This window comes from Bufo gargarizans, chromosome 11 (assembly GCF_014858855.1).
Source record: "Bufo gargarizans isolate SCDJY-AF-19 chromosome 11, ASM1485885v1, whole genome shotgun sequence".
In the NCBI taxonomy this organism is placed as follows: domain Eukaryota; kingdom Metazoa; phylum Chordata; class Amphibia; order Anura; family Bufonidae; genus Bufo; species Bufo gargarizans.
The window spans coordinates 84857688-84881886 of NC_058090.1; the positions used below are offsets into that span (position 1 = coordinate 84857688).

At 41.1% G+C, this 24199-nt stretch overlaps 1 protein-coding gene across 2 annotated transcripts in view; it reads left to right on the top strand.

Annotated features, from left to right (window-relative positions):
• The window catches only part of TMOD4 (tropomodulin 4), a 38651-nt gene that overhangs the window by 5868 nt on the left and 8584 nt on the right, over window positions 1-24199 (top strand). For both annotated transcript variants that reach the window (XM_044272514.1, XM_044272515.1), the window contains exons 2-7: window positions 2560-2716; window positions 10379-10535; window positions 11184-11306; window positions 13324-13413; window positions 21004-21134; window positions 21219-21326. In XM_044272514.1, the coding sequence (XP_044128449.1) occupies window positions 2597-2716; window positions 10379-10535; window positions 11184-11306; window positions 13324-13413; window positions 21004-21134; window positions 21219-21326 (729 nt within the window). In that variant the 5' untranslated portion in view covers window positions 2560-2596. The remainder of the gene's footprint in view (window positions 1-2559; window positions 2717-10378; window positions 10536-11183; window positions 11307-13323; window positions 13414-21003; window positions 21135-21218; window positions 21327-24199) is intronic.

Genomic DNA, 24199 nt, shown 5'->3' on the forward strand with positions numbered 1-24199 from the left:
CCAGTGCTCCTGTGGGCTGCGGCCGTCCTCGGTATTGCGCTCACCCCCATTCACTTCTTTGGGGCCGAACTACTCCTGATCCACGTGACCAATAAGCGCGTTGTCACATGACCTAGGGAAAGCAGCAGCGCGCACAGGAGTGCCTGTGCCTTCACAAACATCTGATCGGCGGGGGTCCTGGGTGTCGAGCCCCCACCGATCAGATACTGATGACCTACCATGAGGATAAGTCATCGGAACCAATCAATGCTCTGTATGACAGTATTATTTTTACACTGTATGTTAGTAGTATTAATGCACTGGATGGCTGTATTATTTATACATTGTTAGTAGTATTAATGTTCTTGTATGACAGTATTATTTATACACTGTATGTTAGTAGTATTAATGCACTGGATGGCGGTATTATTTATACATTGTTAGTAGTATTAATGTTCTTGTATGACAGTATTATTTATACACTGTATGTTAGTAGTATTAATGCACTGGATGGCGGTATTATTTATACATTGTTAGTAGTATTAATGTTCTTGTATGACAGTATTTTTTATATACTGTATGTTAGTAGTATTAATGCACTGGATGGCTGTATTATTTATACACTGTTAGCAGTATTAGGGCACTGTGTGACGGTATTATTTATACACTATTTGTTAGTAGTATTAATGTTCTTGCATGACAGTATTATTTATACACTGTATGTTAGTAGTATTAATGCACTGGATCGCTGTATTATTTGTACACTGTATGTTAGTATTAATGCACTGTATGACAGTATTATTTATACACTGTATGTTAGTAGTATTAATGCACTGGATGGCTGTATTATTTATGCACTGTTAGTAGTATTAGTGCCCTGTGTGACGGTATTATTTATACACTGTATGTTAGTAGTATTAATGCACTGGATGGCTGTATTATTTATACACTGTGTCAGTAGTATTATTGCATTGGATGGCTGTATTATTTATGCACTGTTAGTAGTATTAGTGCACTGTGTGACGGTATTATTTATACACTATTTGTTAGTAGTATTAATGTTCTTGCATGACAGTATTATTTATACACTGTATGTTAGTAGTATTAATGCACTGGATCGCTGTATTTATACACTGTATGTTAGTATTAATGCACTGTGTGACAGTATTATTATTTATGCACTGTATGTTAGTAGTATTTATGCACTGGATGGCTGTATTATTTATACACTGTTAGTAGTATTTGTGCACTGTGTAACAGTATTATTTATACACTATTTGTTAGTAGTATTAATGTTCTTGCATGACGGTATTATTTATACACTGTGTGTTAGTAGCATTAATGCACTGGATGGCTGTATTATTTATACACTGTTATTAATATTAGTTCCCTGTGTGATGGTATTATTTATACACTGTATGTTAGTAGTATTAATGCACTGGATAGCTGTATTATTTATACACTGTTAGCAGTATTAGTGCACTGTGTGACAGTATTATTTATACACTATTTGTTAGTAGTATTAATGTTCTTGTATGACAGTATTTTTCATATACTGTATGTTAGTAGTATTAATGCACTGGATGGCTGTATTATTTATACACTGTTAGTAGTATTAGGGCACTGTACAGTATTTATACAATGTTAGTAGTATTAATGCACTGTTTGGTATTATTTATATACTGTTAGTATTAATGCACATTATGACAGTATTATTTATACACTATTTGTTACTATTAATGCACTGTATGGCGGTATTATTTATGCAGTGTATGTTAATCCTAGGGGGATATAGTCTATGTAGTAAGGTCCATAAAGACTACACAAGATCTACACTGCGGTATTATAGATACCAGAACATTGGGGGGGGGGGTTGTAATGAAGACATGACAAGGTCTCACATACAAACAATATAACTGGGAGATAGGGATTATACTATATTATACATGATAAATAGAAGCTCTCTCCGCACATTTTTGGTCACACGTGTGTCCGGCCCGTCCACTATATTCCGCTTCTAGTTAGTATAATCCCGATGTCCCAGTGTTACTGTCTGCATGTGAGGAGATGTGCCGCCATACCTTTTTATGGTTGCTTTCTGCATACTCGCTTTATGGATGTGTCATTATCACAGCGGAGGTGTCACAGGGAACAACTACTACTTAACCCAAACTCCAAGGGGGATCACAGTACACCCACCCTGCAGGGGAAACGTGGGCTACAACCTGAGGACCCAAAAAACACAACCACCTACTAAGGGTCCGTTCACACGTCCGTAGAATGTGTCCGCACCCGTTAAGTAATTATCCGAAACGGGTGCGGACCCATTCATTCTCTATGGGGCAGGAATGGATGCAGACAGCACACAGTGTGCTGTCCACATCCGCATTTCCGGAGCGCACCGCCGATCTTCCGGTCCAGGCTCCAGAAAATAATAGAACATGTCCTATTCTTGTCGGCAATTGCTGACAAGAATTGGCAACTCTATGGGGTGCCAGCCGGGTGTACTGCGGATCCGCAATACACCACTACGAACGTGTGAATGGAGCCTATGGTCTAACATTGTTTCTTCTCTTGTAGAAGGGGCTGAAAAGCCGCCACCTCCTCCACCACCACCATGTCTTACCAGAAGGAGCTGGAGAAGTATCGGGACATAGATGAAGATGCGATCATGGGGGCAATGTCTGCAGAGGAGCTGGCCCAACTGGACTTGGAGCTGCAAGAGATGGACCCTGAGGTAATGAGGACTACAACCATGAGTAAGGCCTGGTCTGGGGTCCATGTATTTGCAGAAGGTAGTATTGTAGTAGTATTATATCCTTGTACATAGGGACAGTATTATAGTAGTTATATTCTTGTACATAGGAGCAGTATTATAGTAGTTATATTCTTGTACATAGGAGCAGTATTATAGTAGTTATATTCTTGTACATAGGAGCAGTATTATAGTAGTTATATTCTTGTACATAGGAGCAGTATTATAGTAGTTATATTCTTGTACATAGGAGCAGTATTATAGTAGATATATTCTTGTACATAGGAGCAGTATTATATTAGATATATTCTTGTACATAGGAGCAGTATTATAGTAGTTATATTCTTGTACATAGCATAGGAGCAGTATTATAGTAGTTATATTCTTGTACATAGGAGCAGTATTATAGTAGTTATATTCTTGTACATAGGGGGCAGTATTATAGTAGTTATATTCTTGTACATAGGAGCAGTATTATAGTAGATATATTCTTGTACATAGGAGCAGTATTATAGTAGTTATATTCTTGTACATAGGAGCAGTAATTATAGTAGTTATATTCTTGACATAGGAGCAGTATTATAGTAGTTATATTCTTGTACATAGGGGGCAGTATTATAGTAGTTATATTCCTGTACATTAGGAGCAGTATTATAGTAGTTATATTCTTGTACATAGGAGCAGTATTATAGTAGTTATATTCTTGTACATAGGGGGCAGTATTATAGTAGTTATATTCTTGTACATAGGAGCAGTATTATAGTAGTTATATTCTTGTACACAGGAGCAGTATTATAGTAGTTATATTCTTGTACATAGGAGCAGTATTATAGTAGTTATATTCTTGTACATAGGAGCAGCATTATAGTAGTTATATTCTTGTACATAGGAGCAGTATATAGTAGTTATATTCTGTACATAGGAGCAGTATATAGTAGATATATTCTTGTACATAGGAGGCAGTATTATAGTAGTTATATTCTTGTACATAGGAGCAGTATTATAGTAGTTATATTCTTGTACATAGGGGGCAGTATTATAGTAGTTATATTCTTGTACATAGGAGCAGTATTATAGTAGTTATATTCTTGTACACAGGAGCAGTATTATAGTAGTTATATTCTTGTACATAGGAGCAGTATTATAGTAGTTATATTCTTGTACATAGGAGCAGTATTATAGTAGTTATATTCTTGTACATAGGAGGTAGTATTATAGTAGTTATATTCTTGTACATAGGAGGCAGTATTATAGTAGTTATATTCTTGTACATAGGAGCAGTATTATAGTAGTTATATTCTTGTACATAGGAGCAGTATTATAGTAGTTATATTCTTGTACATAGGAGCAGTATTATATAGTTATATTCTTGTACTAGGAGCAGTATTATAGTAGTTATATTCTTGTACATAGGAGCAGTATTATAGTAGTTATATTCTTGTACATAGGAGGCAGTATTATAGTAGTTATATTCTTGTACATAGGAGGCAGTATTATAGTAGTTATATTCTTGTACATAGGAGGCAGTATTATAGTAGTTATATTCTTGTACATAGGAGGCAGTATTATAGTAGTTATATTCTTGTACATAGGAGCAGTATTATAGTAGTTATATCTTGTACATAGGAGGCAGTATTATAGTAGTTATATTCTTGTACATAGGAGGCAGTATTATAGCAGTTATATTCTTGTAGCATAGGAGGCAGTATTATAGTAGTTATATTCTTGTACATAGGAGCAGTATTATAGTAGTTATATTCTTGTACATAGGAGCAGTATTATAGTAGTTATATTCTTGTACATAGGAGCAGTATTATAGTAGTTATATTCTTGTACATAGGAAGCAGTATTATAGTAGTGATATTCTTGTACATAGGGAGCAGTATTATAGTAGTTATATTCTTGTACTATAGGAGCAGTATTATAGTAGTTATATTCCTGTACATAGGAGGCAGTATTATAGTAGTTATATTCTTGTACATAGGAGCAGTATTATAGTAGTTATATTCCTTGTACATAGGAGGCAGTATTATAGTAGTTATATTCTTGTACATAGGAGGCAGTATTATAGTAGTTATATTCTTGTACATAGGAGCAGTATTATAGTAGTTATATTCTTGTACATAGGAGCAGTATTATAGTAGTTATATTCTTGTACATAGGAGCAGTATTATAGTAGTTATATTCTTGTACATAGGAGCAGTATTATAGTAGTTATATTCTTGTACATAGGAGCAGTATTATAGTAGTTATATTCTAGTACATAGTGGCAGTATTATAGTAGTTATATTCTTGTACATAGGAGCAGTATTATAGTAGTTATATTCTTGTATATAGGAGGCAGTATTATAGTAGTTATATTCTTGTACATAGGAGCAGTATTATAGTAGTTATATTCTTGTACATAGGAGCAGTATTATAGTAGTTATATTCTTGTACATAAGAGGCAGTATTATAGTAGTTATATTTTTATACATAGGAGCAGTATTATAGTAGTTGTATTCTTGTACATAGGAGCAGTATTATAGTAGTTATATTCCTTGTACATAGGAGCAGTATTATAGTAGTTATATTCTTGTACACTAGGAGCAGTATTATAGTAGTTATATTCTTGTACATAGGAGCAGTATTATAGTAGTTATATTCTTGTACATAGGAGCAGTATTATAGTAGTTATATTCTTGTACATAGGAGCAGTATTATAGTAGTTATATTCTTGTACATAGGAGCAGTATTATAGTAGTTATATTCTTGTACATAGGAGCAGTATTATAGTAGTTATATTCTTGTACATAGGAGCAGTATTATAGTAGTTATATTCTTGTACATAGGAGGCAGTATTATAGTAGTTATATTCTTGTACATAGGAGGCAGTATTATAGTAGTTATATTCTTGTACATAGGAGCAGTATTATAGTAGTTATATTCTTGTACATAGGAGCAGTATTATAGTAGTTATATTCTTGTACATAGGAGCAGTATTATAGTAGTTATATTCTTGTACATAGGAGCAGTATTATAGTAGTTATATTCTTGTACATAGAGCAGTATTATAGTATATATTCTTGTACATAGGGGCAGTATTATAGTAGTTATATTCTTGTACATAGGAGCAGTATTATAGTAGTTATATTCTGTACATAGGAGCAGTATTATAGTAGTTATATTCTTGTACATAGGAGCAGTATTATAGTAGTTATATTCTTGTACATAGGAGGCAGTATTATAGTTTATATTCTTGTACATAGGAGGCAGTATTATAGTAGTTATATTCTTGTACATAGGAGCAGTATTATAGTAGTTATATTCTTGTACATAGGAGCAGTATTATAGTAGTTATATTCTTGTATAGAGGCAGTATTATAGTAGTTATATTCTTGTACATAGGAGGTAGTATTATAGTTATATTCTTGTACATAGGAGCAGTATTATAGTAGTTATATTCTTGTACATAGGAGCAGTATTATAGTAGTTATCTTCTTGTACATAGGAGCAGTATTATAGTAGTTATATTCTTGTACATAGGAGGCAGTATTATAGTAGTTATATTCTTGTACATAGGAGCAGTATTATAGTAGTTATATTCTTGTACATAGGAGCAGTATTATAGTAGTTATATTCTTGTACATAGGAGCAGTATTCTAGTAGTTATATTCTTGTACATAGGAGCAGTATTATAGTAGTTATATTCTTGTACATAGGAGCAGTATTATAGTAGTTATATTCTTGTACATAGGAGCAGTATTATAGTAGTTATATTCTTGTACATAGGAGCAGTATTATAGTAGTTATATTCTTGTACATAGGAGCAGTATTATAGTAGTATATTCTGTACATAGGAGCAGTATTATAGTAGTTATATTCTTGTACATAGGAGCAGTATTATAGTAGTTATATTCTGTATCATAGGAGCAGTATTATAGTAGTTATATTCCTGTACATAGGAGGCAGTATTATAGTAGTTATATTCTTGTAATAGGAGCAGTATTATAGTAGTTATATTCTTGTATATAGGAGCAGTATTATAGTAGTTAATATTCTTGTACATAGGAGGCAGTATTATAGTAGTTATATTCTTGTACATAGGAGCAGTATTATAGTAGTTATATTCTTGTACATAGGAGCAGTATTATAGTAGTTATATTCTGTACATAGAAGCAGTATTATAGTAGTGATATTCTTGTACATAGGGGCAGTATTATAGTAGTTATATTCTTGTATATAGGAGTAGTATTATAGTAGTTATATTCCTGTACATAGGAGGCAGTATTATAGTAGTTATATTCTTGTACATAGGAGCAGTATTATAGTAGTTATATTCCTGTACATAGGAGGCAGTATTATAGTAGTTATATTCTTGTACATAGGAGGCAGTATTATAGTAGTTATATTCTTGTATATAGGAGCAGTATTATAGTAGTTATATTCTTGTACATAGGGAGCAGTATTATAGTAGTTATATTCTTGTATATAGGAGCAGTATTATAGTAGTTATATTCTTGTACATAGGAGGTAGTATTATAGTAGTTATATTCTTGTACATAGGAGCAGTATTATAGTAGTTATATTCTTGTACATAGGAGCAGTATTATAGTAGTTATATTCTTGTACATAGGAGGCAGTATTATAGTAGTTATATTCTTGTACATAGGAGGCAGTATTATAGCAGTTATATTCTTGTGCATAGGAGGCAGTATTATAGTAGTTATATTCTTGTACATAGGAGCAGTATTATAGTAGTTATATTCTTGTACATAGGAGCAGTATTATAGTAGTTATATTCTTGTACATAGGAGCAGTATTATAGTAGTTATATTCTTGTACATAGAAGCAGTATTATAGTAGTGATATTCTTGTACATAGGGGGCAGTATTATAGTAGTTATATTCTTGTATATAGGAGCAGTATTATAGTAGTTATATTCCTGTACATAGGAGGCAGTATTATAGTAGTATATTCTTGTACATAGGAGCAGTATATATTCTGTACATAGGAGCAGTATTATAGTAGTATATTCCTGTACATAGGAGGCAGTATTATAGTAGTTATATTCTTGTACATAGGAAGGCAGTATTATAGTAGTTATATTCTTGTATATAGGAGCAGTATTATAGTAGTTATATTCTTGTACATAGGAGGCAGTATTATAGTAGTTATATTCCTGTACATAGGAGGCAGTATTATAGTAGTTATATTCTTGTACATAGGAGGCAGTATTATAGTAGTTATATTCTTGTATATAGGAGCAAGTATTATAGTAGTTATATTCTTGTACATAGGGAGCAGTATTATAGTAGTTCTATTCTTGTATATAGGAGCAGTATTATAGTAGTTATATTCTTGTACATAGGAGGTAGTATTATAGTAGTTATATTCTTGTACATAGGAGCAGTATTATAGTAGTTATATCTTGTACATAGGAGCAGTATTATAGTAGTTATATTCTTGTACATAGGAGGCAGTATTATAGTAGTTATATTCTTGTACATAGGAGGCAGTATTATAGCAGTTATATTCTTGTGCATAGGAGGCAGTATTATAGTAGTTATATTCTTGTACATAGGAGCAGTATTATAGTAGTTATATTCTTGTACATAGGAGCAGTATTATAGTAGTTATATTCTTGTACATAGGAGCAGTATTATAGTAGTTATATTCTTGTACATAGAAGCAGTATTATAGTAGTGATATTCTTGTACATAGGGGGCAGTATTATAGTAGTTATATTCTTGTATATAGGAGCAGTATTATAGTAGTTATATTCCTGTACATAGGAGGCAGTATTATAGTAGTTATATTCTTGTACATAGGAGCAGTATTATAGTAGTTATATTCCTGTACATAGGAGGCAGTATTATAGTAGTTATATTCTTGTACATAGGAGGCAGTATTATAGTAGTTATATTCTTGTATATAGGAGCAGTATTATAGTAGTTATATTCTTGTACATAGGGAGCAGTATTATAGTAGTTATATTCTTGTATATAGGAGCAGTATTATAGTAGTTATATTCTTGTACATAGGAGGTAGTATTATAGTAGTTATATTCTTGTACATAGGAGCAGTATTATAGTAGTTATATTCTTGTACATAGGAGCAGTATTATAGTAGTTATATTCTTGTACATAGGAGGCAGTATTATAGTAGTTATATTCTTGTACATAGGAGGCAGTATTATAGCAGTTATATTCTTGTGCATAGGAGGCAGTATTATAGTAGTTATATTCTTGTACATAGGAGCAGTATTATAGTAGTTATATTCTTGTACATAGGAGCAGTATTATAGTAGTTATATTCTTGTACATAGGAGCAGTATTATAGTAGTTATATTCTTGTACATAGAAGCAGTATTATAGTAGTGATATTCTTGTACATAGGGGGCAGTATTATAGTAGTTATATTCTTGTATATAGGAGCAGTATTATAGTAGTTATATTCCTGTACATAGGAGGCAGTATTATAGTAGTTATATTCTTGTACATAGGAGCAGTATTATAGTAGTTATATTCCTGTACATAGGAGGCAGTATTATAGTAGTTATATTCTTGTACATAGGAGGCAGTATTATAGTAGTTATATTCTTGTATATAGGAGCAGTATTATAGTAGTTATATTCTTGTACATAGGAGGCAGTATTATAGTAGTTATATTCTTGTACATAGGAGCAGTATTATAGTAGTTATATTCTTGTACATAGGAGCAGTATTATAGTAGTTATATTCTTGTACATAGGAGCAGTATTATAGTAGTTATATTCTTGTACATAGGAGCAGTATTATAGTAGTTATATTCTTGTACATAGGAGCAGTATTATAGTAGTTATATTCTTGTACATAGAAGGCAGTATTATAGTAGTTATATTCCTGTACATAGGGGGGCAGTATTATAGTAGTTATATTCCTGTACATAGGGGGGCAGTATTATAGTAGTTATATTCTTGTACATAGGAGCAGTATTATAGTAGTTATATTCTAGTACATAGTGGCAGTATTATAGTAGTTATATTCTTGTACATAGGAGCAGTATTATAGTAGTTATATTCTTGTATATAGGAGGCAGTATTATAGTAGTTATATTCTTGTACATAGGAGCAGTATTATAGTAGTTATACTCTTGTACATAGGAGCAGTATTATAGTAGTTATATTCTTGTACATAGGAGGCAGTATTATAGTAGTTATAGTCTTGTACATAGGAGGCAGTATTATAGTAGTTATAGTCTTGTACATAGGAGCAGTATTATAGCAGTTATATTCCTGTACATAGGAGCAGTATTATAGTAGTTATAGTCTTGTACATAGGAGGCAGTATTATAGTAGTTATATTCTTGTACATAGGAGCAGTATTATAGTAGTTATATTCTTGTACATAGGAGGCAGTATTATAGCAGTTAAATTCTTGTACATAGGAGCAGTATTATAGTAGTTATATTCTTGTACATAGGAGGCAGTATTATAGCAGTTAAATTCTTGTACACAGGAGCAGTATTATAGTAGTTATATTCTTGTACATAGGAGCAGTATTATAGTAGTTATACTCTTGTACATAGGAGCAGTATTATAGCAGTTAAATTCTTGTACACAGGAGCAGTATTATAGTAGTTATCGTGTTTACTACATAGATTTTTTTCTTAATGGTTTCCTAGAACATTCTTCTACCGGCCGGGATGCGCCAAAGAAACCAAACCGCAAAGACCGCCACCGGCCCTCTGGACAGAGACGCCCTCTTACAGCATCTGGAGAAGGAGGCTCTGGATTCGGAGGAGAGAGAAGACCTTGTTCCATTCACTGGAGAGAAGAAGGGTAAGTTACATTTCCTATTCCGGCATCTCTTACTATGATCTCTTATACACTAGATCTACAAATCCGGAAGTTGCCTATAACGCATCTTATTCTCTGACATTGCGCGTCTTGGAATCCATAGAAGGGGCACATATTCTTGTTCCTGTTGTGGAGTGTAGCTTCTGCCGTGCCCCTTCAGTTCCCTCCCCCCCCCATAGTTGGATAGTGACGGGCGTAGACAGGTGCAGGCTATATTCGCAGTGCTGAACTCACTGACCTCTTCCTTGCCCTGCCTTGTTCCATTTGAATGTATAATGATTTGTAAGACTTTTTTATCTCAAGAGAAGGGTGCAGTTATGTCTGTGTCCTTGTCATTGCACGTTGTCTCCTGTCATAGCCAAAGCTGCATCAAAATTCTGCCGGTTGCCAGTTAGCTGTCAGGAGGGTACACAGCACCGTGCTGCCCTCTGCCGATCCACTGTCTATAAACAGCAGCATTTCCCACAATGCATTTGAATCGAAAGGTTTCAGCTGAACGTTATGGTAGGATTCGTGTCCGCACAGGTGTGCTGGATTTCAAGGAAGAGGCAGCAGAATAGTGAGTGCAGCTCTGGAGGTGACTGGAGTTAGACTATTCAGATCGTCAGTCACCTTCTCTTTTCTCAACAGGAAAACCCTTTATCCCAAAACAGGCAAAGAGGGAGATCCCTAAAGAGGAGCAGATCACTCTAGAACCTGAGCTGGAGGAGGCCTTGGCCAACGCCACTGATGCTGAGATGTGCGACATTGCAGGTACGAGCCATGTGGGCGGTATAATCTTCTGTGTGCATCAATATACAAAACCAAGAACATGAGGCAGAAGACTGGACCATCATCATTAGAATGGATGAGTAGATGATGGCGTGCACAAGAACATGCCAGTTATATCAGGGACCTCATGACTTCCAATCGTTGGGCTAACCACACGGAGTGTACATAGAGGTCCCACCCCTACTTAGATTACCACCAATGGTAAGGCTTGGCTTTCTGACCAGTCATAGGTTGCCACCTCATTCATGTTGGAAGGTGGTCCTAGTACATTTTACTCATGAAGAGCTCAACCAGAAAGCTCTTAAGTCTACAGTCCAGACTTTTTGGTGTTGGGGTCACCAGACTAGTGAAGGTCTATCTCCTCTATGGCAAGGCTTTATAAAACTGAAGGAGGTCAAGCAATCTAGGAGAGCACCTCATGTGAGGGCATCTGCAGAGGGATGAGTGCATGATATTAATTCAGCTGGTGGTGATTCAGATGGGTATGGTTAGATGGTTGACTCAAATGTCAGAAGCTCCGATGTGACCTCACTGAGAAACCATGCCCATCTCCAGGAGCCTTAAAGATCAAACACCTCCATCGTAGATGACGTGAACATTTACTGAGGGACACAATGGAGATACTCATGGCAACCAGTCAGAAGAGAAACAAACACTCCACATTTACGAATATAGCAGTGCCTAGTTTGTCATTTGGCACATCTCAAAGTGATAATGCAGTGGCGGAAGAGATTTCTCACAAACTTTGACTCTGTAGTGGTTCTCTGAATGCTTCCTTCAACTTCAACAATGTGACTGCAGCTAAATAAAGTTGTGGCTTCTTCACTGTCTACTAAGCACAGCGCTGTCCATTGTATAGTGGCTGTGCTTGGTATTGCAGCTCAGTCCTATTTACTTGAAGGCCATGGTGTCACAGGCCGAGGAAGAGGCGCAGTGCTTGACCAAACCCAATAGCACCTTTCATCAGCTGACTGGGAGTTGGACCACCACTGGTTTAGATATCGATGACCCTTCAACAGGATAGGTCATAAATAGGGATGAGCGAATCGATTCTTTTTCTCAGTGGGCCCTGACACTGTCACTCCTGCTCCAAGTATCTGCCCAAGTGCAGAGGTTCTGCTTCCACTAATGGAGCGGCAACTGTGTCTGCTCCTCCACACTTCCTGAACAGTCGTTGGAGCAGAGACTCAGAGTTTGCCCTGCGAATTAGAGTAGTGGCACAGGCGTGAGATGTCCGACGCTGTCAGTCAAGTGGCAGGGGAGATTCCTTACCAGCGCGGGGGCAGGTTCTCACAGATGATGAAGTCTGCTTGATGAGATCAATCACCTTGCACATCCCTAGTCGTAGCTATTTAAGCACTGGACAACCCCTTTAAGGACTACTCATTGAAATAAACAAGTTGCAAAAGGCAGAATTAAAGGGGTTGTGCCAAGTTTATAAGTTCTCCCCTATCCACAGTGCTGTATGCGGCCATCTCTGGCACTCCTAAGCAGATTGAATGGCTCGGCAGAGGGTCCCACCATCCTGTGGGTAGGGGATAACTTGAACTAACTTGAATGGGTAAGTCTGATGTGCTGCCCACTCTTGGGGTTATGATTTGTCCATGTTGTCCTCGCCGTCTTCTGCACCAGTAGCTGAGTCCACACCATTTCCCTCCAGTCAGCAGAACTCTGAAGATTTGGATCTGAGTCAAGTGTATATTTAGTATGGGAGAGTGTGAGGCCGGGGGTATCTCCTTACACTGTGTGTCGGGGGCGAGGACGTGGTATATTAATCATTTATTCTCACAGCCAAGCTTTGGTGCCACCAAGAGGGATGAGCTGACCCTCCAGTTCATTCCATGGGTTCCTCGGGAAGGAGCCTGGTCTCTGTGTCCTTCTACATTGTACACGACCACTAATCTCAGTTCAGACATGGATTCTTGTTTTCTTCCATTATATTATATGGGGCCTTGCACGGTGGAGCCGGTACTGACGGCGGTGTGTTCTTCTGTTGCAGCCATCTTGGGGATGTATACACTGATGAGTAACAAGCAGTACTATGACGCCATCACCACTGGAATCATTAGTAATAAGGAGGGCATCAACAGTAAGTGCACGCCAGCCTTTTCATCCTAAAATGCCTCACCATTTCCATGTATACCTCACACGCACACCTACAGTATGGGAAGTGTTGCCCCCTTCAAGCCTAGTCGTGTAATTATTAATCTAACCCATTTGGGGGGGTTAAAAAATAAAAAATGAAAACTCACTTACCTCACCTTCATGAGCGCCTTCTGGTCTCCACTGGCTGCAGCAGTGATGTCTTGTTTGGGCGGATGTCCCATTTATCACTGCAGCCAGTCACTGGCCTCAGCGGTATAGATCCGCACACTGCTGAGATCAGTGATTGACTGCATACCAAACAGTATGTCACTGCTGCAGCCCAGCAGAGGGGACGCTGGAGATGGCGCCCTCGCCGCCGGGAGCCCGCGGATTTACACTGATGTCTGTGATCAGCAGTAATGCCGACCACAGACATTTAACTCCTTCAGCTGTACATGTCCAGCAGATGTCGTCTCTTGAAAGATGCCGCCTGCTCCGGAGCTGGGCCACAGTTGGGAGGGGTCTGATCTGAGGCTGATTGGGTCTGGGGGGTCTGATCTAAGTCTAATGGGGGCTGGACGGTCTGATGGGGGATGATCTGAGGCTAATGGAGGCTGAGGGGGTTTGAGTTGAGGCTGATGGGATGCTGTCTGAGGCTATTGGAGGCTGAGGGGGTTTGAGTTGAGGCTGATGGGATGCTGTCTGAGGCTAATGGAGGCTGAGGGGGTTTGAGTTGAGGCTGATGGGATGCTGTCTGAGGCTAATGGAGGCTGAGGGGGTTTGATTTGAGGCTGATGGGAGGCTGTCTGAGGCTAATGGAGGCGGGGGGGTCTGATCTAAGGCAGATAAAGGTTCAACGGTCTGACTGAGGCTTATGGAGCTTGGGGGTTTGATTTGGGGGTCTGCTCTGAGGTCTAATGTAAAAATATTATTTTTTTCTTATTTTCCTACTCCAAATCCGAGGTGCGTCTTATAGTCTGAAAATACGGTATCTTCTTATGGAGACCTTGCCTGTGGCAGGGCTCCTTAGGAATACAGCAGATTTCTGATAGACTCCAATGCTAATGCATTGACAGAGGTGATCGCATGTTCAAGCTCCTTAGAGGAATGTTTAAAAAGTGTAAAAAAATAAAAATAAATATATTTTTTAAGATATTTTATATACATATATATATATATATATATATATATATATATATACAGACGTGGACAAAATTGTTGGTACCCTTTGGTCAATGAAAGAAAAAGTCACAATGGTCACAGAAATAACTTTAATCTGACAAAAGTAATAATAAATTAAAATTCTATAAATGTTAACCAATGAAAGTCAGACATTGTTTTTCAACCATGCTTCAACAGAATTATGTAAAAAAATAAACTCATGAAACAGGCATGGACAAAAATGATGGTACCCCTAGAAAACACAGAACATAATGTGACCAAAGGGACATGTTAATTCAAGGTGTGTCCACTAATTAGCATCACAGGTGTCTACAACCTTGTAATCAGCCATTGGGCCTATATATATGGCTCCAGGTAATCACTGTGTTGTTTGGTGATATGGTGTGTACCACACTCGACATGGACCAGAGGAAGCAAAGGAAAGAGCTGTCTCAAGAGATCAGAAAGAAAATTATAGACAAGCATGTTAAAGGTAAAGGCTATAAGACCATCTCCAAGCAACTAGATGTTCCTGTGAGTACAGTTGCACATATTATTCATAAGTTTAAGATCCATGGGACTGTAGCCAACCTCCCTGGACGTGGCCGCAGGAGGAAAATTGATGACAAATCTAAGAGACGGATAATCCGAATGGTAACAAAAGAGCCTAGAAAGACTTCTAAAGAGATTCAAGGTGAACTTCATGCTCAAGGAACATCAGTGTCAGATCGCACCATCCGTCGTTGTTTGAGCCAAAGTGGACTACATGGGAGACGACCAAGGAGGACACCATTGTTGAAAACGAATCATAAAAAAGCAAGACTGGAATATGCCAAACTACATGTTGACAAGCCACAAAGCTTCTGGGAGAATGTCCTGTGGACAGATGAGACAAAAATCGAAGTTTTTGCCAAGGCACATCAGCTGTATGTTCACAGACGAAAAAATGAAGCATATCAAGAAAAGAACACTGTCCCTACTGTGAAACATGGAGGAGGCTCTGTTATGTTCTGGGGCTGCTTTGCTGCGTCTGGCACAGGGTGTCTTGAATCTGTGCAGGGTACAATGAAATCTCAAGACTATCAAGGAATTCTAGAGAGAAATGTACTAGCCAGTGTCAGAAAGCTTGGTCTCAGTCGCAGGTCATGGGTCTTGCAACAGGACAATGACCCAAAACACACCGCTAAAAACACCCAAGAATGGCTAAGAGGAAAAAATTGGACTATTCTAAAGTGGCCTTCTATGAGCCCTGACCTCAATCCTATTGAGCATCTTTGGAAGGAGCTGAAACATGCAGTCTGGAAAAGGCACCCTTCAAACCGGACACAACTGGAGCAGTTTGCTCATGAGGAGTGGGCCAAAATACCTGCTGAGAGGTGCAGATGTCTCATTGACAGTTACAGGAAGCGTTTGATTGCAGTGATTGCCTCAAAAGGTTGCGCAACAAAATATTAAGTTAGGGGTACCATCATTTTTGTCCATGCCTGTTTCATGAGTTTATTTTTTTACATAATTCTGTTGAAGCATGGTTGAAAAACAATGTCTGACTTTCATTGGTTAACATTTATAGAATTTTAATTTATTATTACTTTTGTCAGATTAAAGTTATTTCTGTGACCATTGTGACTTTTTCTTTCATTGACCAAAGGGTACCAACAATTTTGTCCACGTCTGTATATATAGATACGAAAAATGGCGGCACTGACTGCAATGAGGGAAAAATAGGGTGCACGTTCCAGGGGAATCGACTTCTTACCCCAATCAATAAATCCAGAAAAAGGACGGCACTCCGGTCTTGAAAAGGTAAAAGTGGTTTTAATCAACCTTGCGGTACAACGTTTCGGCTCCAATACTGAGCCTTTCTCAAGCACAAATACAAATCAAGTGTCTGCAGTTATATAGGTGAGTTAATTAAGTTACAAATCATGTGATCACTACACGTCCCACCCCAAGGGGCGTGTTCAAGGTTAGCCAATACTTAAACATAATTACAAAAATTACAAGTGCAAAAATAAAACAAATGTCATCAGTTACATATATCCGATGTTAATACAATGTGAAACATCATTCAAGTGCATATATCAGACATTTGTATACATATGGTGAATAAAAGGAGGGCAGACCCATCGGCTGCACTTATATTAGTACACAGCCGGTGGATGTGCCCAAAGCGTGTGAACATACTGAGGGAGGAGCTGAGAAATGGATCAAAGGACACTTTCAAAAACTTGTAGCTATGCTATTACTTGATCCTATGTAAGTTGAACGCCGCAGCTGTACGATCGCTGGGTCCCATTACCGACTCACTGTTGTCTCGGTCCGGCACCAGGAAGGGGATATCGCCTGTTGTCTGTCGCCTTGCGTCATCAGAGGCCGCCCTCTGCTGCGTCACCACTACATCATCACATCCGGCCTAGGTGCTTCACTGCGCATGTCCCATTCACGTCCCATGCCGGGACGCCATCTTGGAGACTGGAAAGATGCCCTTTACCCAGATTATGGTACTTCAGGGTATAGCGAACCAGACCGACACAGACAGCCCGGAAACCAGATTGTCCTCATGCCATGCCTGGATAGGAGCCCACCATCACAACGAAAACCGTTGTATGTAGGGGGTTACCCATCACTAGTGTCCGGTCGCTCACATACCCACGAGGGTTCTCCTCCAATCTGTACCCAGGTGTTGCAGGGGGCAAATCTAAACCAGATAGATGATGGAACAGCTGTGACACCATATCGGCCCAGTTGTGGTGCCCCTGGTGTGTGCCTGATCGGACAGTGAGAAATACCAAAAAGAGAAAAAGAAAAAGAAAAAAAGCATAGCTGTCAGAGGTATTGACCTCCTGTGTATAAAATTGTGTCAATTTCATTCTCAAGCTCAACCCCTCCGCATGGTAAGTGCTGGTGATCTGTGAAAAAGAAGAAAAAAAGAGTGAGGAAGAATCAAATTTACTGTTGATTCAACAGTTTTTGAATAAATGTATATTCTGTGTGTACACAGACACACCTAGGCATAATCCACATGACACAGAGGGCAAGCCACTCTTCTCAACACCTCCCCAAAATTAAACTCAATGTTCAATCCATTGGGTTTAAGGCTGTTAAGCCTATGGATCCAGCGGAGTTCCCTACGTTTCAGTAATTTAGACCTGTCACCGCTAAATTACTGAAACGTAGGGAACTCCGCTGGATCCATAGGCTTAACAGCCTTAAAGGGAGTCTGTCACCAGATTGTGACCTTATAGACCGCTTACATAGCGCTCTAGCATAGCAGTCTATGATTCTAATGGTACCTTTGATGTGTGCTTCTGAAGTTCCCCCAAGGCAAAAACGGACTTTTATTCAAGGGATCGCAAGTGCCCAGGGCGGGGTTCACCTTGTTGGAGCCCAGGCTGTTCTGCCTCTTTTCGCCATATCCCCGCCCCAGCCTCTTCCTCTGCCCGCCCCGCTTTTCCTTTGCATCCTCTTTCTCTGCAGCCGGATCCCGCGCCTGCGCTATCCATTGCTTGGCCGGGGCATGCGCACTGCGATGCCCATTGTGGGTGTATCTGGTCCGCCTCCTCGCCGCTGTTTCTCGCCGTTGGCCGGCGCATGCGTAGTAGCTACTGCGATGCCGTGCCCACAATGGGCATCGCCGTGCGCATGCCCCGGTCAAGCAATGGATAGCGCAGGCGCGGGATCCGGCTGCAGAGAAAGAGGATGCAAAGGAAAAGCGGGGCGGGCAGAGGAAGAGGCGGGGATATGACGAAAAGAGGCAGAACAGCCTGGGCTCCAACAAGGTGAACCCCGCCCTGGGCACTTGCGATCCCTTGAATAAAAGTCCGTTTTTGCCTTGGGGGAACTTCAGAAGCACACATCTAAGGTACCATTAGAATCATAGACTGCTATGCTAGAGCGCTATGTAAGCGGTCTATAAGGTCACAATCTGGTGACAGACTCCCTTTAAACCCAATGGATTGAACATTGAGTTTAATTTTGGGGAGGTGTTGAGAAGAGTGGCTTGCCCTCTGTGTCATGTGGATTATGCCTAGGTGTGCCTGTGTACACACAGAATATACATTTATTCAAAAACTGTTGAATCAACAGTAAATTTGATTCTTCCTCACTCTTTTTTTCTTCTTTTTCACAGATCACCAGCACTTACCATGCGGAGGGGTTGAGCTTGAGAATGAAATTGACACAATTTTATACACAGGAGGTCAATACCTCTGACAGCTATGCTTTTTTTCTTTTTCTTTTTCTCTTTTTGGTATTTCTCACTGTCCGATCAGGCACACACCAGGGGCACCACAACTGGGCCGATATGGTGTCACAGCTGTTCCATCATCTATCTGGTTTAGATTTGCCCCCTGCAACACCTGGGTACAGATTGGAGGAGAACCCTCGTGGGTATGTGAGCGACCGGACACTAGTGATGGGTAACCCCCTACATACAACGGTTTTCGTTGTGATGGTGGGCTCCTATCCAGGCATGGCATGAGGACAATCTGGTTTCCGGGCTGTCTGTGTCGGTCTGGTTCGCTATACCCTGAAGTACCATAATCTGGGTAAAGGGCATCTTTCCAGTCTCCAAGATGGCGTCCCGGCATGGGACGTGAATGGGACATGCGCAGTGAAGCACCTAGGCCGGATGTGATGATGTAGTGGTGACGCAGCAGAGGGCGGCCTCTGATGACGCAAGGCGACAGACAACAGGCGATATCCCCTTCCTGGTGCCGGACCGAGACAACAGTGAGTCGGTAATGGGACCCAGCGATCGTACAGCTGCGGCGTTCATCTTACATAGGATCAAGTAATAGCATAGCTACAAGTTTTTGAAAGTGTCCTTTGATCCATTTCTCAGCTCCTCCCTCAGTATGTTCACACGCTTTGGACACATCCACCGGCTGTGTACTAATATAAGTGCAGCCGATGGGTCTGCCCTCCTTTCTTCTTTTATTCACTATATGTATACAAATGTCTGATATATGCACTTGAATGATGTTTCACATTGTATTAACATCGGATATATGTAACTGATGACATTTGTTTTATTTTTGCACTTGTAATTTTTGTAATTATGTTTAAGTATTGGCTAACCTTGAACACGCCCCTTGGGGTGGGACGTGTAGTGATCACATGATTTGTAACTTAATTAACTCACCTATATAATTGCTCACACTTGATTTGTATTTGTGCTTGAGAAAGGCTCAGTATTGGAGCCGAAACGTTGTACCGCAAGGTTGATTAAAACCACTTTTACCTTTTCAAGACCGGAGTGCCGTCCTTTTTCTGGATTTATATATATATATATATATATATATATATATATATATATATATATATATATATATTAAAAATAAAGTTCATCAGCATCTCTGCATCTGACAATGCCTGTCCCAAAAAACAATTTATCCCATACGGTGAACGGCATAACAAAAATAAACCAAAATGGTTGAATCACCTTTTTCCCGCCGTTTCATCTTCCTCCCCCAAAATATATTTATCCCATAAGGTGAATGGTGTAACGGAAAAAAATCTAAATGGACGATTTAACGTATTTTCCTTGCGTCACCTCCCCCCCAAATTTTTTTTTAATAAAAAGTGATGAAAAAGTCACCCCAATGGTATCAATGAAAAGTATAGATCACCCCGCCAAAAAAATCCCTCACACAACTCCATAGACACAACTATAAAGACGTTATGGGGTCACAATATGGTGATTACATATAATATAAGTGGCCATCTAATGCTAGGGTGTTTTAAAAATATAGAATATTTATCTTCAATTCACCCCCTTTCCCCAAAGTTAAAATAATGCATGAACATCACGGGCATCACCCAGGCTATAAAAAAGAATATTTATCCCATATGGCAAACAGTGTAATGTAAAAAAAAAAAACATCAAACTGGCCAATTTGCTGTTTTTTCGTTGCTTTCCCTTCCAATAAAAAATGATAAAAAAGTCCTCCAAACTTCAAAATAGTATCCTCGAGAAGTACTGATCGCCCTGCCAAAAACGAACCCGTAAAAGTCAAAAAGTGACTTAAAAAAAAAAATGTGCCTTTAAGGCAGGGAGTAAAGAATGAAAACGCAAAAACGTAAAATCTCCTGGGGCTTTTTGTGCGGTCCCACTCACCACCTGCTCTCTCCTGCCCAAAAATGTGGGTGCAAAGCAGGACTTGGGCCGCGATTAGCGGCCCTTCTGAATGGAAGCTTAGTAACTGTACCCTTTGGTGCCTGTTCGTTCAGAAATCCACATAAAAAAAAAAGCGTAGCATAAATGGGAATCCGCACCATAGTCCATACAGCACGGATTTGAAAACCGCGTTGGTGGACACTCAAGAGCCCCGTTGAATGTAGCTACAAACAGAACTGTGAGGGTCCGCAGCACAGACATGTACATTTCCACCGTGACGCTCAGCACTTCTGTGTATGTGCCTCTTCCTTACAGGTGTTGTACAACCCGACAAATATAAACCTGTCCCGGACGAGCCCCCAAATCCAACCAACGTGGAAGAAACGCTGCGGAAAATAAAGAGCAACACCTCCGACCTGGTGGAAGTGAATCTGAATAATATCCATGTAATTATCCTGCGGAAGGCTGTAGGAGTCCGCTCTATGGTCGCTCATGGCAGATACCTCCATTCTGTGCTCTTCTTATTGCAGGACATTCCCATACCGACACTGAGGGAGATTTGTGAAGCCATGAAGGTGAACAACCATGTGAAGAAACTGAGTCTAGTGGCTACACGTAGCAATGATCCCGTGGCTTTCGTAAGTTCTACCTGCTGCAGCTTTCATGTGTTATTGTCACACTTATTCTCATCGAACCCCTTCCCCGCGGAAGTCAGGCATAAGCATCGCCACGTGTGAAAACGCCTGTGCTATTAAAATATAAAAATATACATCCTATATGGCGAACGACGTCATGGAAAAAAATATCAAAATCGCCGATTTGCCAAAACCGGTCCTTATGGAAGCTGAACTTTCTAGCAACATCCCCTAATTAACTTTTCATCTATAAAATACCTTACTGCTCAGTTATTACAATTACAGATCCTGTCATTAAGAAATTACTTTTCTGGCTTGTATCATTGGGGGACACAGAACCGTGGGTATAGCTGCTGCTGCCACTAGGGGGCGACACTAGGCTAAAAAGTGTTAGCTCCTCCTCCGCCGGCTATACCCCCTCCAGCCAGGAGAGGGCATATCAGTTTTTAGCTTAGTGTTGTAGGAGGCAGACCTCCCTGCTTCCAGGGCGGCTTCCTTTTGTTATTTTTTCTTCTTTGTTTTATCTTTTTCCCTTTTTAGGTAGAGGAAACAGAGGCGCCTAGCCCCTCTGTCTACCCCGGGAGCTAGACTGGAGTCGGATTCCCTCACCTCTCGACCTCCCCCAAGAAGCAAAAGTGGACCAGTGCAGCCCAGCTCCCCTGCTTCCCGCCAGCCAAAGGGTCACCTGGATCCGGCAAGACCCCCCGCCATTCCAGTCTCCTGCCACTTCGGGTGCCAGCTGCTGAAGAGGTGACCCTGCTGGTACTCTGAGGAGGGGCGAAGAGAAGAGGATGAAGATGGGTTGAGTAGTCGGGATTGGGTGAGTATTCTCCGCCCCCCCTCTCCAACCCCCTCACCCCCACCTGGCCACCTCATTAGAGTAGACGGTCCTGGGTAGGGTCACTGGGATACCATGTCTGAGGGGGGGCCACGCTGTTTCATTTTTCCCTGTTGCTCCTGGCCGGTCACCTGTCACTTTAGACCCCGGCTTCGTTTCGGGCCTACCCGGAATTCGGGCTCCGGCCCGCACTGGTTTATTCCCGGCTGGGGGGGTGGGCTCCCGCGGCCGGTATACGCAAGCGGACGCCTCCGCGCACTGCTTCGGGTCCCTCCGTTCTCCAGCCGACCAGAAGTGCCTCCCGGACGGCCGCGCGCCACAAATTTAGGCCCACGACTTTTGGCAAGTGTAGGCCTCAATCGGCGCCTCCAGCAGTTACGTAAGGGGGTGGGGCTAAGCTTCCCGCCGCAGCTCAGAGGACCCAGCAGGACCGCGGCTATCCGCGTGGACTCTGCTTCAGCCGGCATCACGATTCTTCAGGGACCACAGAGCCTGGATACTGGTAGGACGGTTCCTTCTCTCTACAGCCTTGAGAACAGTAGTGGGCAGCCATGTCCGAACCCACTAGTGACCCCCGCATTCCAACAGCCATCACTTATTATGCATCTGTTCTGCCCCCCCCAGCCCACGCAGCCGCATGACCGCCCTGACCAGGTGGAACCGGACTGGGCCCCGTGCCTTATCTCGGGCAGTGGAGGACCTCTCTAAGATATCCCAATCCACCCTCACTCTCATGGGTCGATTGGTTGATAAATCTCCACCTGAGCAGTCCGCCCCCTCCTCTGGAGAGCGCCTTAGGGGCAGAACTTCGCACAAACGGCCCATGAGCAGGACGTCATTCCTCCTCTGACGCCCCAGCATCTCCTCCCCCCCCATGGGTCACGCTCAGACGCATCCTTCCTCCCAGGGGAAGTTCTGTCAGATGGGGAAATTGGTGACTCAGACTCTGATATGGATCCGGAACAATCTTCAAAGGTTGCTTCCATGGTGGACAGCTTAGTTTCTGCTGTCTGTGACACCTTCCAGGTGCAGGATGAGTCCCCCTCTACAAGTCACCAGGGAGTGTCTTTTCTCTGAGCCAGGAAAACTCCTAAAGCCTTCCCCTTACATGATGGTGGACCCTCCGGTAGCGTGCCTCACCAAAAACACTGCCATCCGGTGACCGATGGCTCAGCCCTTCAGGATCCTGTGGATCACCACATGGAGTCTTGGGCGAAGTCCATTTTCGCGGCAAGTCACTCAGCACTTCGGCCCATTTTCGCCTCAGCTTGGGTGGCTAAGGCGGTCTTGGAGTTGGCACTCCGGTTAAACCATGACTTGGCGGCGGACCTCCCGCTCACCGAGCTTCAGTCCTTGGCTCTGCAGATCTCACAGGCAGGGAAGTACCTCTGTGAGGCGTCCTTGGACGCAGATGCACTTGTTTCCCGCCTTATCGGCTCTCGCTGTAACTTTGAGGCGCGAACTCTGGCTGAAGGTTTGGACAGCTGATTCCTCGTCAAAGCGTTCCCTTACCAGCCTTCTGTTTGCCAGCTCCCGATTGTTTGCGGTCTGGCTTTATGAAATTATTTCGGAGGCTAGGGGCGGTAAAAGTACTCACCTCCCGCAGGGCAAATCCAGGCGCACGTTTCACGCTAAGCAGACAAGTGCCCAGGCCCAGTCCTTTCGTCGCTTCTCTGGCATGCGTTTGGCAGCAGCCCCTCCCAGGTCCTTCACGCAGGTCCAGCGGAAGAAGCCATTCTTCAGGCCTCAACCAGCCTGGCGCCCGTGGGCACAGCCTGCCTGTCCTTCATCCGGCAAGCAGTCCTCCGCAGGAAGATGGTAGATGGGGGGTCACCTACTCCTTTTTCAGGAAGTGTGGTGGGCCCACATCTCCGACGTGTGGGCACTCGAGATCCTAACCTCGGTTACAAGATCGAGTTTGCGTCCCCTCCTCCGCAACGTTTCTTTCCTCCTAACCACCCAGGGATCCAGGTCGGGCTGTCGCCTTTTTCCAGACAATTCAATCCCTTCTTGCACGGGGGGTGATCTCTCCGGTTCC